At 46.1% G+C, this 18,934-nt stretch overlaps 1 protein-coding gene across 4 annotated transcripts in view; it reads left to right on the top strand.

The window, feature by feature from the left end:
- Positions 1–1,347: 1,347 nt before the first annotated feature.
- The window catches only part of DNMT2 (DNA methyltransferase-2), a 75,427-nt gene continuing 57,840 nt past the window's right edge, over positions 1,348–18,934 (top strand). For 2 of the 4 annotated variants that reach the window (XM_086519958.1, XM_086519959.1), the window contains exon 1: positions 1,348–1,526. In XM_086519958.1, the coding sequence (XP_086376084.1) occupies positions 1,443–1,526 (84 nt within the window). In that variant the 5' untranslated portion in view covers positions 1,348–1,442. The remainder of the gene's footprint in view (positions 1,527–18,934) is intronic. The other 2 variants (XM_086519957.1, XM_086519956.1) reach the window with 2 other exon arrangements.

Below are 18,934 nucleotides of genomic sequence, written 5' to 3'. Positions count from 1 at the left end.
TCTAGCCCATGTTCTCTCAATTGCTCTTTTTGGTCAGGCATGCATTGCCAAGGTTCAATGACCTCAAACAAAGACATTTTTAGGACGAGGCAAAGTAACATCACCATCATCGACAACATCATCATCATGTGTGTGTGTGTGTGTGTGTGTGTGTGTGTGAGAGAGAGAGAGAGAGAGAGAGAGAGAGAGAGAGAGAGAGAGAGAGAGAGAGAGAGTTGTTCTCCTCTTGTGCGACACCAGATGATAGAAGGCCATTCTCCTCCCATGCAAGATTAGGGGGATGACATATTATCGACGACAATCTTTCCCTGTAATTCACATGCATGCTTTGGATGCAAATATTATAAGAAAAAATGTAGGCTTTGGATTTGCATGAAAAACACAAGCAAGAGAGGTTACCCACACAACATATAATTTCACATAAACTATGTGTGTGCGCCAATAATTTCGATTGATAGTTTCCCCCAAATCTGCAAGTTCATTGCAAATGATAGTTGCCTAATAAGAGTAGATGTACTACCTCTTTAAGCAAGTTCACATTATGGACATCTGTTAGCCTAATCATGCATCACCTATATAAACCGATCTCCTTATCTTGGCCCAAGGCCAACTTCAATATGCAGTTCTAAACTTATCCATTATACGATGAAACAAATGTAAAAAGGGGATTCCATACCCTTTCAATATAATGTATATGCATATAGAAATGCTTTGTAGATATGGATGAACATAACTAATAGATAGGGTTGATTCCACACATCAACAAATGGGATTTGAACATATCTACCATGATAGACTGTAAGCTCAATTATGTTTCTTTTCTTCACAACACCTGCTTGCAGCTCTATCTTTGATATTAATGGAAGAAATAAACAATTTGCATCGTGTCATGAAGAAGCTTACAATTGTTACATAAGTTGATGCTCCCAATGTGTCTCCCAGTTCTAGTGCCAACGAGGAGAAAGATGACGTGTTGATCTTTTAATATTCTCAACACTTAGATACAAGTTTGATTATGGACATGTCTTTGAGATGAATTTAACGAAGACTTTGTTCGACATATACATTATCCGTAATAATCAAACTTAGATACAAGTTTGATTATGGACATGTCTTTGAGATGAATTTAACGAAGACTTTGTTCGGCATATACATTATCCGTAAATAGGCCTAAGTGACTCACTTTTTACCTTGTTGCAAAAGTGCTGGTGCCAATAAGGAGAAAAGATGACATGTTGATCCTTCAATCTATACTATCTATTAAAGAGAGTGAATTTTCAATGCCACGTGTCGCAATTTCCTTTATCCGGCTACAGTGAGGGCAGTGCGCACGCGGGGAGAGAGAAAGAGAGAGAGGCGGCCTTGGCCGCCGGCCACACTAGCATTCTCAACACTTACATACAAGTTTTATTAAGTCACTCTGTTGCAAACCAAGGCACCTTATGGTGACGCGGGAAGCTGTCGAGGCGATGGCGGAGTACCGACCCCTGCGGGTGCTCGAATTCTACAGCGGTATCGGCGGAATGGTACTTCTCTTCTGATCTCTCTGTACGAACTATTGAATGTCTGTTGTTTCGAAGCCGCTGTAGTATGGCCATTCCCGTGGGAAGGGAGGTTCTTGGAAACTTAGAAAGTGACAACTTTGTTTGTTTCGTATGTGTGAAGTGTGGGCATCCATTAGACCTACATGCTTTCATCAAGTCGAACTCAAAAATGGCTGTTCTGATGGCTGCGAAATACAATTCAAAGCAAGTACTACAAAGCCTGAGAAGTTTCCTTGCACCTGTAACTCACACATCTTAAGCCTTTATGAGGAAATTTGAAACAACAGCTTTATTTCCCTCGGCAGATGGATATCTATGTCTTGCTGTGGCAAATTTCAGGAATAGGGGTTATAAGTTTAGGGTTTGGGTTTTGTTTTCCTGAAGTCTTCTTTAAATATGTATTACATATTTTTAGTTATTTTATATTACTTGTTTTCCCTCGAAACCCTTGAAAAGGTGCAAGTGGACATTGTATGGCCAATGTGAAACGATTGTATCCAAATGGGTTTTTCACATCGTGAATCTAGGTCGGTCAACTGGTGACTGGTTGGGCAAGTTAGCACTGAATTTTGATGAGTATGAAAGCATGTGCGTGCCTAAATGGAATTTGGGCACGCTGTAATTCATTGACAACTTTATATGTTGGAAGCGGTTAGGAAATTGAATCATAAGGGAGCTTTTGCCTAGTAGCCATCTCGTCTCTCGACAACCTTATAGATTCAGCCTGAAAGAGGAGGACGAGATGGCTTGCAAAATTTTTTATTGAACCTAGTAAGCCTCCGTGGGGTGCTCCGGTTCTTCTTGCCAAAAAGAACGGAGGGATGCGCTTTTGCGTAGATTACAAAGGTCTCAATAAAGTTACTGTCAAGAATACCTATCCGTTACCTCGCATGGATGACCTTATGGATCGACTCTTTGGTGTTCGCTATTTCACTAAGATCGATCTATATTCCGGGTATCATGAGATACGGATACATCCGCGTGATGTCTCGAAGACCGCGTTTCGTACATGGTATCCAGTTCTTGGTTTTTGGGTTGACCAACACTCCCACTTTCCAACAAATGATGAATGATCTCTTTTGCCCGTATTTGGGAAAATGGATTGTCGTGTTCCTCGACGATATCTTAATTTATAGTAAAACACTCGCGGAGCATTTATAACATCTTCGCCTTGTCTTGCGTATTTTAAGACGAGAAAAGTTGTATGCGAAGCAAACTTAATGTGAATTTTTTGGGTCATGTCATCTCGGTTGATGGCAGTCACATTGATCCCGAAAAGATATGTGCTGTGCTGGATTGGCTCCTTCTTCGCACGATTAGGCAAGTGAAATCCTTTTTGGGTTTTACTGGCTTGTTTCGGAAATTTATGAAGGACTACGCTCGTATTGTAGAACCCTTCACTCGTCTGCTAAAGGGCGTCCAAAGCAAGAAGCGTAGTGTTTAGTCTGTCTGTTTGATGGACCGATGAGCTCGATCTATATTTCCAAACATTGAAGCGACTTGTTATTATTGCACGGATCTTGCAGATTGTGGATCCGAACAAACCCTTGTGGTGGAAACGGATGCCTGTGGCGGCTTGTAGCATTTGAAAAGCTTACAATGCAGACTCGTTATTTCACATAGGAAAATGAATTGTGGGCGGTCATTCATGCTTTGAAGTTTTGGCACCGTTACCTCTTTGGCGCCCACTATGTGGTATGGATGGATCACCATTCTTTGCTATATCTCTGTGATCAGCCCGCCGACCTTCGTGGTTGAAAGGTAAGGTGGGCAGAACTCATGCAGGAGTTCGATTTCGAGATATGCTACCATAAGGGTGCTACCAATATGGTAGCCGATGCCCTTAGTAAGATCTCTGAGGTAAATACTCTTGCTGAAATTTCGATTGACTTCCTTCTTTGCCAAAACGATCGTAACTTTGGTGCAATCTGGCAACGAGTTCATGATCAAATACGTAGCCCCGAAAGCTATGGTGGCCCGGATGCCTCTGTGTTGGCTACAGAGAGAAAGGTAGCGGAGAAGTATTCCATTCATAATGGATTACTTTTCAAGCGAGGCAAAGTGTGTGTGCCCATCGATGAGGATATCCGTAAGCCAATCTTTTTTGGATGTTATGATGCACCAATTGCAAGAGCGGGAATGCGCACAATGTCAGCTCAACAAAGCAGAGCGTCAAAAATGTGCAGGATTATTATATCCTTGGCAAATTCTTGACAGCAAATGGACTACCCCGAACTAGGCGTGGTCATGATGCCATTTGGGTCGTTATTGATCGACTTGTGAAGATGGCACGGTTTATGTAAAGAGTCACGAGTTAGCTCAGCTCTTTGTGGAACATTCATACAAATTTTATGGTTTGCTTTACGGAATTGTGAGTGATCGTGATTCAAAATTCAGAGGCAATGTTTGGCAAACGGTCTTCCAAAACTTGGAGACCTGTTTGTGCTTGTCGTCCTCAGCTCATCTTGAAATTGACGGACAAACCGAATGCACAAATCAAACTATGAAAGACATGCTATGAGTATATGTCTCTCGATGTCAATCTGATTGGGAACGCTACCTTCCGTAGATTGAGTTTGCTTATAACAGTACAAAGCAATCGGCTACTGGTTATAGCCCGTTTATGCTTATGTATGGTTATGCGCCGAAACCAGCAATTGCCACCGGATGCAAGGGGATCAAGATGCGATCCATAGCCAGTTTCTTGCGTGATTTGCAAGAAATGCTCCAAAGCGCAAAAAGAGAGCATAAAGACGGTGCAAGATCGTGCCACTTTTCACGCTAATCAACATTGGCAGCCCTATAGGTCCAATGCAAACTCCAAGAGGGCATGTGGGTGTACCTTAGGGTACCAAAGGATTCCGAAACGATCCGACTTGGTCCATGTTCGAAACTATTTTCTCGCTATTGTGGTCTGTTTCAGATCATAAAGAGGGTAAGTGGGGTTTCTTACAAGTTGGCCTTGCCTCAAGGCATTGCTGTTCATCTCGTGTTCCACGTGAGCTGTCTGAAAGAATGGTTGGGGTAGGATGACTTGGTGATTCCTCCCAAGGAAGTCCCAAACTTGCAAGATACCACCCATTATATTCCACTCGAACACGAATCATTTCTCAATGAAAGGGTTCGTAATTCTTGCAAGTCTTTGTACCTTGAATATTTGATCAAGTGGAAGCGTCGTCTTGTATCCTAAGCCACTTGGAAATTAGCTAGATCGTTAAGAAATCGTTTTTCCGGTTTTATAACCGAGGATATTGTTGAGGACAATAATAAAAAATAAGGGGGGAAGTGTTACGTCCCCAGACACTAGGATGGGCGCGTGCAGTATGTCTGGCCAGTGTGAAGCTGGCCCTTTGGTTATGAAGTCCTAAAAATAGGACTCGAGTCTCATTTGTGAGACATCTTGTGTGATTGCCACACTTGGACTCTAGGCCCTTGGTAGCTCTACCCGCACACTTGTTCCGGAGTGGGCTTGGTGGTATGGGACACCATCCCTTGTGGTAGAGGCTTACCCTGCTTGGCAACAACATAGTCACAAGGGACGCGTCCCGAGGAGTGGGGTCGGGGGACGTGGCTCAAATGGATTTTTAGTGTGAAAAAGAGGGGGGGACGGCAAGTGGGGACGGGAAGCCCAAAAATGGGCATCCCCTGTGACTATGGGCTATATGCTCCTAGGCTCATGGGTGAGCTGGTATTGGCTCTATGGCTGGGAGGTGAGCTTGATGTCCGCTCACTACGTGTATCTAGGTGTGAGTTTGGCTTGCGTCATGTCTTGTTTGCAGGATGGACCCGACGAGGGACTAACACCAAGCAAGAAATCAATAGCAACATACGAACGGAAAGTGCAAAATCATTGAACTTGTAGAGAGAGAGAGAGAGAGAGAGAGAGAGAGAGAGAGAGAGAGAGAGAGAGAGAGAGAGAGAGATAATAGGAGAATTGACATGGAACGACAAAGTTCCATCCCTAGATGCATTGGCCCCAGAGACTGGGACCCCTTTCGGTATTTCTTTATTATTGTTTTGCAAAGGTACGACTTTGGAGGGTCCAACTCTCTCCGAGACACTACGTCCAGATGCTCTACGAAAGAGTGGCCCTCTTGACTCTTTTAAACGTACAAGGGATGCCCAAAGTCAGAGCCCAAATGCAACAGTTCTAAAAGCACAAACATTCAAAAGCATCTGCTCTCAAAATCCACGCAGAAACCTTGCAAAATTTGCTAGCCTGCCACATCAGCTTGTCAACGCGATTTACAAAAATCAGCTTCAAAGATCAAGCTTTTGAGTTTTGGGTTTTAGGTCTCATAAGTTGGGCAGGCTTAGAGTCTTTAAACTACCCCTTAGGCCCCACGGCCACAACTTTAGTTCTTCTGAGTTTAATTCTCCGCGTCCTCTCGGCGTGTTTCTTTCCAATCGAGCATGCCACGTGTCACCAGGAGGTGTATTTTTCCTGTTGTCTTCCGTAAATAAGTACTAGATATTTTTATTTATTTTTATTTTTACTTGTTTTCCTCGGAACCCTTGAAAAGGTGCAAGTGGACATTGCATGGCTAGTGTGAAACGGCTGCGGCCGAATAGGTTTCTCACAGTGAGAGTCTGGGTCGGTCAGCCTGGGACTGGTCGGGCCAGTTAGCACTGAATTCTGATGAGTATGGAAGCCTGTGTGCGCCAAATGAAGTTTGGGCCACTCGAAAAGTCACTTATAACTTTATATGTCAGTGGGAACTAAAGAATTAACTCAAAAGGGGCAAACTGGACACATGGCGGCTCCAGGCAGTTTTGCCACTTCCAGCATGAAGAGGGGGCGCCCAATTTGAGAGAGGAGGCTGAATTTTACAGTAAGTGACCTACAGTGTGTGTGTGAGTAGTGGGTGCAGGTCTACAGCTTTAATGAAAAGCTTGCCTTCTCCTCTGTCTCATGTAGCGCGATGATTTGCTCTCGTGCATCTCTCTCTCCCCCTTTGGCACATATGGTAATGGCCCTCTAGTTGGGCTACTCAGATGAACATGTACAGTTCTGGGGGTTTATGCGCGTTTGCCAAGGCAAGAGCCTTCTGAATAAGAACCGGATTAGCTAATTGCTAATCCCCCACAAGTACGCACAGTTCTATCGCGAAAGATTGCGAGTTCGGAGAGTTTTCTCGCGTGAAAACTCGTCCAATTCACAGGGGAACTGTCCCATTGCGTGTGGGAGCCCTTGGGACACGCGTAGGCGTGTTCGCTCCGCTAAAAACGATCCGAACAGCGAATTACAGCCTGCTGTGTTTTTCTGCAGGTTTAGGGTTTCGCACCTAAACTGCAAGGGAACCCCGGGGGAGCCTTGTGAGAGCCTAGGGATGCGTGTACAGGCTTTTGGGCACCCGGCAGTGAAAAACAGGGAATTACAGCCCGCTGAATTTCTGTGACAGCTCACCAGAAAGCTTCCAGATAGCGAGGGAATCCGTCCTAGACAGGTGCTTTTGACCTACAGGGGTTTTTGCGTCGTTATGTTGCCAAAATCAGGTCGAAAACCTGCGTTTTCAGCCCTCGCCAGGTTTGGACAGCTTTGTGAAAGCTTGTGCTAAGTGGTCGGATCGTCTACCTTAATTTGAATAAAGAAATACCGAAAGGGGCGTCAGTCTTTGGGGCCTACAGGGTGTCGGTCTCGTGTGCGCAGTGACATTCTAGTCACTGGACGCAACTGTGTTCTCTTCCCTTCTCAGTGCTCTGTGTAAAGTTAACAGGTAATTGAAATAGTACCGCCCTCTACGTTGTACAGGCCGGTTTCATGGTTCCATTGACGGGATAGTCACTTTTTCTTCAAAAAGTGCAGCGTGGATTGTTGTGGGTGAAAGCAACACAGAGCTTGTCGTTATGGCAGGTAAGAGAGACCAAGTACCTGAAGAGGGATCTTCCTCACATGGCACGGAGAAAGTTCCTTCAACTCTTCAAGAAGAGGACAGGTTGTTTAGAACTCAACTGCGTTGCTGCAGGGACATGTTTCAGCAGTTGGCTAACAACCCAAGGATGCAGGAGTTCTTACAGGCTCCGACACAGTGTTTTCAACCTCCTACACAGGGCATGACTGAGCCGTTGCAGGAAAAGGAGATTTCCAATGCACAGAGGACTCATGATGCTCAAGGGAAAGCCCATGTGGTTGAGCAACTAGCGGTGTCCAATGATCCAAAGCAACTGCTTTAGCTAGACAGGAACCGTTTGTGAATGGTCAAGGGAGTAATGAACACGCTATGCGTCAGACCCTTCCATTACCTAATACTTATCCTGGTTATTTTGGAGGTGGTTCAGTGTTTCAAGCTATGGCTGGACCTTCCACAGGTTATATGCCAGGGAATGTGTTCGGGACAATGCAAACAGGCATGGGTAACCCTATGTACGCGAACATGGGTGTCCAACCAGGTTTTCAGGGTGCCTACGGCCAGTTTCGAGTGCCTGGAACACAATTTGGTATGGTTGGTTTTTCGCAGCCATACGTACAAAATGCAGATATGATAGGTAAAACAGTTGATGCAAGTGCTGGAATGAACAATCATGGAGCACCACTGTTACAGGCACTTGTTTATGATAATGTGGATCCTTTGCAAGGCTGTTTTCGTACGTACGTACGGACTGATTCCGTACCGTACGGTACGTCCGTACGATTCCGTACGTGCTAGGTGTTAAAAAAAAAATTCCGCCAACGGTGCCTAATACGCCTTGGTCGGACTGGTTGGGCGAGGCCTTTAATAAGTCCACCTATCCTATACTGGCTATTATCACAAGTTACAATAGAGAACCAGAGAGTAGAACTGTGAACAGAGTCTCTGCACAGTGTCTGCACAGAGACCAAGGAAGGATTTGCCGCCACCGATAAGGTTCTCCCTCCCTCCCTCCCTCCCTCCCCTAGCATCTGTGCCAGAGGAGAGAGCCCGATTATGATGACGAGGGCAATGTCTTGACAGATGGAGACATGCTCTCCGAGTCTTCATCAGCCTCTGATGATGATTTTGAGTAGTAGTTACTAGTGATTGCCCAATGCTTTGGGTCTTGGGACTTGGACATTTGTCATGACTCATTTATGCTTTTTATTTTGTTGCTTGAGCCACCCAGACTCTTTATTGGGTGACTATGTTATTTTTGTACGAGGATTCAACATTCAGTTATGTACTTTTGACCTACATTATGCCATGTGGTCTGGACTCGATTCTAGCGGTTACTTAACTTGTGGGGTGATATTAAGTGTTTTTTGAAAGTTGTGGCTATGTTTAAGTATTGTGCAGTGTTTATAAACTAGATAGGTTGTATATAAAATTGAAATTCTTTGTATTTTTAGCTTTTAAAAAATATACTACGAATTTTACATACCTTATGGCCCAATCCATACGGTACAACGTACAGTACGTATCGAACACGTACCGAATACTACGTACCTTACAACCTTGCTCCTTTGAGTCAGCTGAAGGATTACAAGGAAGGTGGGTAGGGAGTGAAGTTTGAAACTTTCAGAGGAACTAAGGATCAATTGAAGGCTTTGACCTTTATACAGCAGTTCGATGCAGCTTATGCTAGAGGAAACTTCACGGAATCTTCAAAGATACGCAAGGTTGCCACTTTCTTGAAAGGAAATGCGCTTCAATGGTGGACCGCATTGTTGAACCAGGGTCAAGCCCCAACAACGTGGGTCCAATTCAAACAGCTTTTTGCGCCTGCATGGCTGACAAACACTTTTGAAGTGGATGTGATGACAAAATGGCACGAGTTGAATGCTAAACAGTGTGCAAATCTGGAAGAGTACAATAAACAGTTTTGGGCCGCACTGTTGCTAGTCACCTCTCACAAGTTTGTGCCATTGTCAGAACAAATTGAGAAGTACTGTTGCGGATTGCCCAAGAAAATCAGGGACTATTGCACAAAGACTACTGTCATGAACTATGTTTCAGTTTTGATATAGAATGCAAGAGTGGCCAACAATCTATCGAAGGGAGATTCCGATGGATTTAATAGCCACAAGAAAGGGTTCCAGGGCAAACAGTTTTCAGCCAAGGGCAATGTTGCAGCAAAGCCTTCTGAGCCTCCCACAAAGAAGCCCTCCATTGAAGAAGGTGATACGTCCAAGAAGCAGTCTAAGTCTTCTTCGGGACGAGGACAAGGACAAAAAAGGCATTTTTATGGCAAAACTTTTGAAGAAAGGAAAGCTCTTAGGGAGGCCAAGAAATGCTATATTTGTGAACAGGAAGGACATTTTGCAAATGAATGCCCACAGAAGAAGTCACAGGATAAGGATGACAAGTCAGACCATAAAGGGAAGAAGCCAAAGCCAAGTGCAAGACTCGTTCCAGATTTGGTTGGAGACCAACCAAACACAGATGCCACGGAGCTGTGCAGAGCTTGGGGCAAAGTTAGAGACCAGACAGTGAAACCGGCCTGTTCAATCCAAAAAGGGCGGTAGACTTTACTTTAAACCTTGATTTAGCTTTCACCCATTATTAGTCGTCTATTTTACCTGTACTTTCAAGACACAACAAAGGGGAGAGGGATACAGGCTGCTAGATTGCACCTGTATGAGTAGACAGACACCAGATTGGCCCCTAACTTAGGCGCCCCTTTCGGTATTTCTTTATTGTTCAAAAGAGGGAATAAACGCTGTGGTTCCTACAAGCTGCCCCGCACAAACTCGGCTGAATTTCCACTGTTCCAGCCCGATTTCGGCAGCATAACTGTACTAGAACCCTTCACGGTCAGTATTCCCACGCATTGACCGACTTTCCCGACGCATACGGGCACTTTGCAAAACCTGGCGAGAATCTGCAGCACGCTGAATTCTCTGTTTTCAGCCCTGAAAATGCGCCAGATCGCCTATACAGCGGTCCCCTTGCGTCCCCGAACCTCCTGGGGGTATTAGGGTCCGTTTAGGGCCAAAACCCTAAACCTGCAAAAATACACAGCAGGCTGTAATTCACTGTTTCGGGCTCCGTTTCGCGTGCCGGTCGCATCCCTAGCAAGTCCTCGAGCTCCCGCACCTGTAGGGCTACTTGCCCTTTGAATCGGACGAGATTTCTGGCGTGAAACCTCTCCGAATTCACCTGTACCTGCGGGGGGATTAGCCGCTAGCTAATCCAGTACCTGTGCAAGAGGCTCTTGCCTCGGCAATCGCGCATGAACCCACACAACTGTACATTGGTCAAATGAAAAGCCCACTAGAGGGGCATAACATACTGCCAAAGGGGAGAGAGAGGGCAGTGCGTAGCGTGCAGGGCATCACTCCTGGCACCGCACTGTGCATAAGAGGGAAAGCAAGCACTCCATAGCTCTTAACCTGTGACAGAGACTTGCAAAATGAGCCTCCCCACTATAAATCACGTTTTTGCCTTCTCTATAAGTAGTAAACTGGCCTCAAAGTGCCAAGTGTCACTCATTTGTGCATTTTCCCGCTTTAGACCCTCGGGTCTAAAAATATCTCACCTGCAGCCTCTGTTGACTTGGCCACAGAGTAACAAAATGATCCCCATGTCAAACTGCACGTAATGACGTGAAGACATTTTCAGGTCCCAAAATAGCAGTTCCCTAAATTGTAGGAGATGCTGCCATTGTATCTTTCTAGGTCATCCGACCCTCTTTGTACACTGCGGCCACATCCAAAACTGAAATGTAGCCTCTGTAGCAAAGGATTCCACTTTGGCTAGTCAATGACCCCACTTGGCTAACCATAGTCCTTGTCCAACCTTAGTGCTCTCTTGCCCTCAGGCCTCGACTCCCTCTGGACAGTTCCACACTAGCTATGCAATGCAGGGCAGTTAGATTTCCCGAGGGGTGTTTCCAAAAAGTGAAAGTAAATAGATAATAAGAAAGAAATCAACAAAAAGGATAGATAGTAGTCACACACTGATGATGGGTGGACATGCCAAACCTGCCTCTGCTGTATACCCCATCTCTTCAGGTCTGATTCCCAACTTTGAAGCCAATTCTGGGGAAATGAAGTTGGCTTTGGCACCTGGATCAAAGAAGATAAGCACTGTTTGATCCCTAACCTTTCCCCATGCTCTGCAAAGCTCACTTGCATCTGAATTTGGCTTGTCGCCCACCATATCTGGCACTAGACCAGCCATGGGCTTCTTTCCTTTCTTGTCTTCCTTGTCTTCAGAATCAGCTGGCCTTTTCTTTGTAGGACAGTTGTAAGCGATGTGGCCAGGCTGCTCACATATAAAGCATTTGTTCTCTGTCCTCAGGACCTTCTTTTGCTCTTCTGACTTGCGAGGAAAACGTCTTTTCCATTTCTTTGCTGGTCCTTTTTCTGATTCAGCCGTAGCTTTGTCTTTCCCTGCGTTGGCTGACTCCTGAGTCCCTTTAGGAGCCTCATTGGGAACGTGCTTCTTGGCTGAATTTTTCTTGCCTGATCCTGCCTTGACGCCAGTGTTAAATTCACAATCTTCTCCCTTGAGCAAACCATTGCCAGTGTTTGCTACCTCGATGAGCTGCGTCAAAGTAGTGACTTTTGTCTTCGTACAGTACTTTCTCAATCCTTTAGGTAGGCCACAACAGTATTTTTCAATCTGTTCTGTCAATGGCACAAACCTATAGGAAGTTACTGGAAGTAGAGCTTTCCAAAACTTCCGATTGTAATCATCCAGATTTCTGCAAGTGGCAGCATTAAGCTGGTGCCATTCTGTCATGACATCTGCTTCGAAATCATCAGATAACCATGCTGCTGCAAAAATCTGCTTGAAGTAAATCCATGTGGACGGAGCTTGCCCTTGAAGCAATAAAGTTGTCCACCATTGTCCCGCATTCCCTGTCAAGAAAGTGGCTGCCTTGCGGACCTTTGAAGCCTCTGTAAAGTTTCCCCCTGCATAGGCCTTGTCAAACTGCTGGAGGAATGAAAGAGCCTTCTTCCTGTCATCAAACCCTGTAAAGGTCGTGAATGACACTCCTTTGCCACCTTCTTTGTACGGAGTTGGCCTCTCCAGCGGCGTTAAATTGTCATATGGAAGTGACTGAAACATGGGAACACTATTAGGGTTCATTTGTGTTCCTTGGCCGCTATTAACTTGACCTGGAAATGCCATATTTGGCTGCTGATTTGTAATTCCAGCCATACCAAAATTTGCTTGTGGCATCCCAAATTGTCCCTGAGTGCTTTGAAACCCTGGTTGCATACCCATGACACTGTACATGGGGTTAGGCATCATCGTTTGAGCACCCGCAAACACTGTTCCTGGCGTATAAAACTGATTTCCAGGTGCATGACCAGCCATGCTCTGAAATACCGATCCACCTCCAAAATAGCCAGGGTGTACTGAAGGTGGTGGGAAGACCTGTTGCATAGCCTGTAGGTTGCTTCCCTGCCCATTAGAACCAGCTATAGGCTGCTGAAAGGTGGCGGGCTGAATTGGTACAGCTTGAAAAACTGGCATCTCAGCCACCTGTTCTTGCACCTTAGGCATACGTTGTGGAGACTGCATGTTCTCCGTCAAGTGTACAGGTGTTTCCATTGACTGTGCGGTATGAATCACCTGTGTTCGAGCCTTAACAGGCTTTTGAATATGATCCAGTGACCCAACTTGCTGAGACGGAACCGGAGGTTGCAGAAAGGCTAAAAACCTCGGATTCTGCATTACTTGTGTGAACATAGCCACAGCAGTAGCCAACTGGGTCCTGAATATATCATCATCAGTCTGTGGTGGTCTTGAGGACTCACCCACTTCATGTGTCTGTTGACCCTGTGAAGAGGAAACCTCTTCAGTCACATCATCTGGTCTGTCAGCCATAATTACAATTCCCTGTGTCTCGTCTATGATCCCCTGTGTCTTCAAGCCCAAAACTGCCCAAGGCTCACTTCTATGGGAAAAAGTGATTTAATCCCGTCGATGGAACCATGGAACCGGCCTGTTCAATCCAAAAAGGGCGGTAGACTTTACTTTAAACCTTGATTTAGCTTTCACCCATTATTAGTCGTCTATTTTACCTGTACTTTCAAGACACAACAAAGGGGAGAGGGATACAGGCTGCTAGATTGCACCTGTATGAGTAGACAGACACCAGATTGGCCCCTAACTTAGGCGCCCCTTTCGGTATTTCTTTATTGTTCAAAAGAGGGAATAAACGCTGTGGTTCCTACAAGCTGCCCCGCACAAACTCGGCTGAATTTCCACTGTTCCAGCCCGATTTCGGCAGCATAACTGTACTAGAACCCTTCACGGTCAGTATTCCCACGCATTGACCGACTTTCCCGACGCATACGGGCACTTTGCAAAACCTGGCGAGAATCTGCAGCACGCTGAATTCTCTGTTTTCAGCCCTGAAAATGCGCCAGATCGCCTATACAGCGGTCCCCTTGCGTCCCCGAACCTCCTGGGGGTATTAGGGTCCGTTTAGGGCCAAAACCCTAAACCTGCAAAAATACACAGCAGGCTGTAATTCACTGTTTCGGGCTCCGTTTCGCGTGCCGGTCGCATCCCTAGCAAGTCCTCGAGCTCCCGCACCTGTAGGGCTACTTGCCCTTTGAATCGGACGAGATTTCTGGCGTGAAACCTCTCCGAATTCACCTGTACCTGCGGGGGGATTAGCCGCTAGCTAATCCAGTACCTGTGCAAGAGGCTCTTGCCTCGGCAATCGCGCATGAACCCACACAACTGTACATTGGTCAAATGAAAAGCCCACTAGAGGGGCATAACATACTGCCAAAGGGGAGAGAGAGGGCAGTGCGTAGCGTGCAGGGCATCACTCCTGGCACCGCACTGTGCATAAGAGGGAAAGCAAGCACTCCATAGCTCTTAACCTGTGACAGAGACTTGCAAAATGAGCCTCCCCACTATAAATCACGTTTTTGCCTTCTCTATAAGTAGTAAACTGGCCTCAAAGTGCCAAGTGTCACTCATTTGTGCATTTTCCCGCTTTAGACCCTCGGGTCTAAAAATATCTCACCTGCAGCCTCTGTTGACTTGGCCACAGAGTAACAAAATGATCCCCATGTCAAACTGCACGTAATGACGTGAAGACATTTTCAGGTCCCAAAATAGCAGTTCCCTAAATTGTAGGAGATGCTGCCATTGTATCTTTCTAGGTCATCCGACCCTCTTTGTACACTGCGGCCACATCCAAAACTGAAATGTAGCCTCTGTAGCAAAGGATTCCACTTTGGCTAGTCAATGACCCCACTTGGCTAACCATAGTCCTTGTCCAACCTTAGTGCTCTCTTGCCCTCAGGCCTCGACTCCCTCTGGACAGTTCCACACTAGCTATGCAATGCAGGGCAGTTAGATTTCCCGAGGGGTGTTTCCAAAAAGTGAAAGTAAATAGATAATAAGAAAGAAATCAACAAAAAGGATAGATAGTAGTCACACACTGATGATGGGTGGACATGCCAAACCTGCCTCTGCTGTATACCCCATCTCTTCAGGTCTGATTCCCAACTTTGAAGCCAATTCTGGGGAAATGAAGTTGGCTTTGGCACCTGGATCAAAGAAGATAAGCACTGTTTGATCCCTAACCTTTCCCCATGCTCTGCAAAGCTCACTTGCATCTGAATTTGGCTTGTCGCCCACCATATCTGGCACTAGACCAGCCATGGGCTTCTTTCCTTTCTTGTCTTCCTTGTCTTCAGAATCAGCTGGCCTTTTCTTTGTAGGACAGTTGTAAGCGATGTGGCCAGGCTGCTCACATATAAAGCATTTGTTCTCTGTCCTCAGGACCTTCTTTTGCTCTTCTGACTTGCGAGGAAAACGTCTTTTCCATTTCTTTGCTGGTCCTTTTTCTGATTCAGCCGTAGCTTTGTCTTTCCCTGCGTTGGCTGACTCCTGAGTCCCTTTAGGAGCCTCATTGGGAACGTGCTTCTTGGCTGAATTTTTCTTGCCTGATCCTGCCTTGACGCCAGTGTTAAATTCACAATCTTCTCCCTTGAGCAAACCATTGCCAGTGTTTGCTACCTCGATGAGCTGCGTCAAAGTAGTGACTTTTGTCTTCGTACAGTACTTTCTCAATCCTTTAGGTAGGCCACAACAGTATTTTTCAATCTGTTCTGTCAATGGCACAAACCTATAGGAAGTTACTGGAAGTAGAGCTTTCCAAAACTTCCGATTGTAATCATCCAGATTTCTGCAAGTGGCAGCATTAAGCTGGTGCCATTCTGTCATGACATCTGCTTCGAAATCATCAGATAACCATGCTGCTGCAAAAATCTGCTTGAAGTAAATCCATGTGGACGGAGCTTGCCCTTGAAGCAATAAAGTTGTCCACCATTGTCCCGCATTCCCTGTCAAGAAAGTGGCTGCCTTGCGGACCTTTGAAGCCTCTGTAAAGTTTCCCCCTGCATAGGCCTTGTCAAACTGCTGGAGGAATGAAAGAGCCTTCTTCCTGTCATCAAACCCTGTAAAGGTCGTGAATGACACTCCTTTGCCACCTTCTTTGTACGGAGTTGGCCTCTCCAGCGGCGTTAAATTGTCATATGGAAGTGACTGAAACATGGGAACACTATTAGGGTTCATTTGTGTTCCTTGGCCGCTATTAACTTGACCTGGAAATGCCATATTTGGCTGCTGATTTGTAATTCCAGCCATACCAAAATTTGCTTGTGGCATCCCAAATTGTCCCTGAGTGCTTTGAAACCCTGGTTGCATACCCATGACACTGTACATGGGGTTAGGCATCATCGTTTGAGCACCCGCAAACACTGTTCCTGGCGTATAAAACTGATTTCCAGGTGCATGACCAGCCATGCTCTGAAATACCGATCCACCTCCAAAATAGCCAGGGTGTACTGAAGGTGGTGGGAAGACCTGTTGCATAGCCTGTAGGTTGCTTCCCTGCCCATTAGAACCAGCTATAGGCTGCTGAAAGGTGGCGGGCTGAATTGGTACAGCTTGAAAAACTGGCATCTCAGCCACCTGTTCTTGCACCTTAGGCATACGTTGTGGAGACTGCATGTTCTCCGTCAAGTGTACAGGTGTTTCCATTGACTGTGCGGTATGAATCACCTGTGTTCGAGCCTTAACAGGCTTTTGAATATGATCCAGTGACCCAACTTGCTGAGACGGAACCGGAGGTTGCAGAAAGGCTAAAAACCTCGGATTCTGCATTACTTGTGTGAACATAGCCACAGCAGTAGCCAACTGGGTCCTGAATATATCATCATCAGTCTGTGGTGGTCTTGAGGACTCACCCACTTCATGTGTCTGTTGACCCTGTGAAGAGGAAACCTCTTCAGTCACATCATCTGGTCTGTCAGCCATAATTACAATTCCCTGTGTCTCGTCTATGATCCCCTGTGTCTTCAAGCCCAAAACTGCCCAAGGCTCACTTCTATGGGAAAAAGTGATTTAATCCCGTCGATGGAACCATGGAACCGGCCTGTTCAATCCAAAAAGGGCGGTAGACTTTACTTTAAACCTTGATTTAGCTTTCACCCATTATTAGTCGTCTATTTTACCTGTACTTTCAAGACACAACAAAGGGGAGAGGGATACAGGCTGCTAGATTGCACCTGTATGAGTAGACAGACACCAGATTGGCCCCTAACTTAGGCGCCCCTTTCGGTATTTCTTTATTGTTCAAAAGAGGGAATAAACGCTGTGGTTCCTACAAGCTGCCCCGCACAAACTCGGCTGAATTTCCACTGTTCCAGCCCGATTTCGGCAGCATAACTGTACTAGAACCCTTCACGGTCAGTATTCCCACGCATTGACCGACTTTCCCGACGCATACGGGCACTTTGCAAAACCTGGCGAGAATCTGCAGCACGCTGAATTCTCTGTTTTCAGCCCTGAAAATGCGCCAGATCGCCTATACAGCGGTCCCCTTGCGTCCCCGAACCTCCTGGGGGTATTAGGGTCCGTTTAGGGCCAAAACCCTAAACCTGCAAAAATACACAGCAGGCTGTAATTCACTGTTTCGGGCTCCGTTTCGCGTGCCGGTCGCATCCCTAGCAAGTCCTCGAGCTCCCGCACCTGTAGGGCTACTTGCCCTTTGAATCGGACGAGATTTCTGGCGTGAAACCTCTCCGAATTCACCTGTACCTGCGGGGGGATTAGCCGCTAGCTAATCCAGTACCTGTGCAAGAGGCTCTTGCCTCGGCAATCGCGCATGAACCCACACAACTGTACATTGGTCAAATGAAAAGCCCACTAGAGGGGCATAACATACTGCCAAAGGGGAGAGAGAGGGCAGTGCGTAGCGTGCAGGGCATCACTCCTGGCACCGCACTGTGCATAAGAGGGAAAGCAAGCACTCCATAGCTCTTAACCTGTGACAGAGACTTGCAAAATGAGCCTCCCCACTATAAATCACGTTTTTGCCTTCTCTATAAGTAGTAAACTGGCCTCAAAGTGCCAAGTGTCACTCATTTGTGCATTTTCCCGCTTTAGACCCTCGGGTCTAAAAATATCTCACCTGCAGCCTCTGTTGACTTGGCCACAGAGTAACAAAATGATCCCCATGTCAAACTGCACGTAATGACGTGAAGACATTTTCAGGTCCCAAAATAGCAGTTCCCTAAATTGTAGGAGATGCTGCCATTGTATCTTTCTAGGTCATCCGACCCTCTTTGTACACTGCGGCCACATCCAAAACTGAAATGTAGCCTCTGTAGCAAAGGATTCCACTTTGGCTAGTCAATGACCCCACTTGGCTAACCATAGTCCTTGTCCAACCTTAGTGCTCTCTTGCCCTCAGGCCTCGACTCCCTCTGGACAGTTCCACACTAGCTATGCAATGCAGGGCAGTTAGATTTCCCGAGGGGTGTTTCCAAAAAGTGAAAGTAAATAGATAATAAGAAAGAAATCAACAAAAAGGATAGATAGTAGTCACACACTGATGATGGGTGGACATGCCAAACCTGCCTCTGCTGTATACCCCATCTCTTCAGGTCTGATTCCCAACTTTGAAGCCAATTCTGGGGAAATGAAGTTGGCTTTGGCACCTGGATCAAAGAAGATAAGCACTGTTTGATCCCTAACCTTTCCCCATGCTCTGCAAAGCTCACTTGCATCTGAATTTGGCTTGTCGCCCACCATATCTGGCACTAGACCAGCCATGGGCTTCTTTCCTTTCTTGTCTTCCTTGTCTTCAGAATCAGCTGGCCTTTTCTTTGTAGGACAGTTGTAAGCGATGTGGCCAGGCTGCTCACATATAAAGCATTTGTTCTCTGTCCTCAGGACCTTCTTTTGCTCTTCTGACTTGCGAGGAAAACGTCTTTTCCATTTCTTTGCTGGTCCTTTTTCTGATTCAGCCGTAGCTTTGTCTTTCCCTGCGTTGGCTGACTCCTGAGTCCCTTTAGGAGCCTCATTGGGAACGTGCTTCTTGGCTGAATTTTTCTTGCCTGATCCTGCCTTGACGCCAGTGTTAAATTCACAATCTTCTCCCTTGAGCAAACCATTGCCAGTGTTTGCTACCTCGATGAGCTGCGTCAAAGTAGTGACTTTTGTCTTCGT

Source organism: Adiantum capillus-veneris, chromosome 9 (genome assembly GCF_014529385.1).
Source record: "Adiantum capillus-veneris isolate H3 chromosome 9, ASM1452938v2, whole genome shotgun sequence".
NCBI classification, from domain to species: domain Eukaryota; kingdom Viridiplantae; phylum Streptophyta; class Polypodiopsida; order Polypodiales; family Pteridaceae; genus Adiantum; species Adiantum capillus-veneris.
The sequence above is the reverse complement of the archived record's forward strand: the minus strand, read 5'-3'. Positions and strand labels throughout refer to the sequence as shown.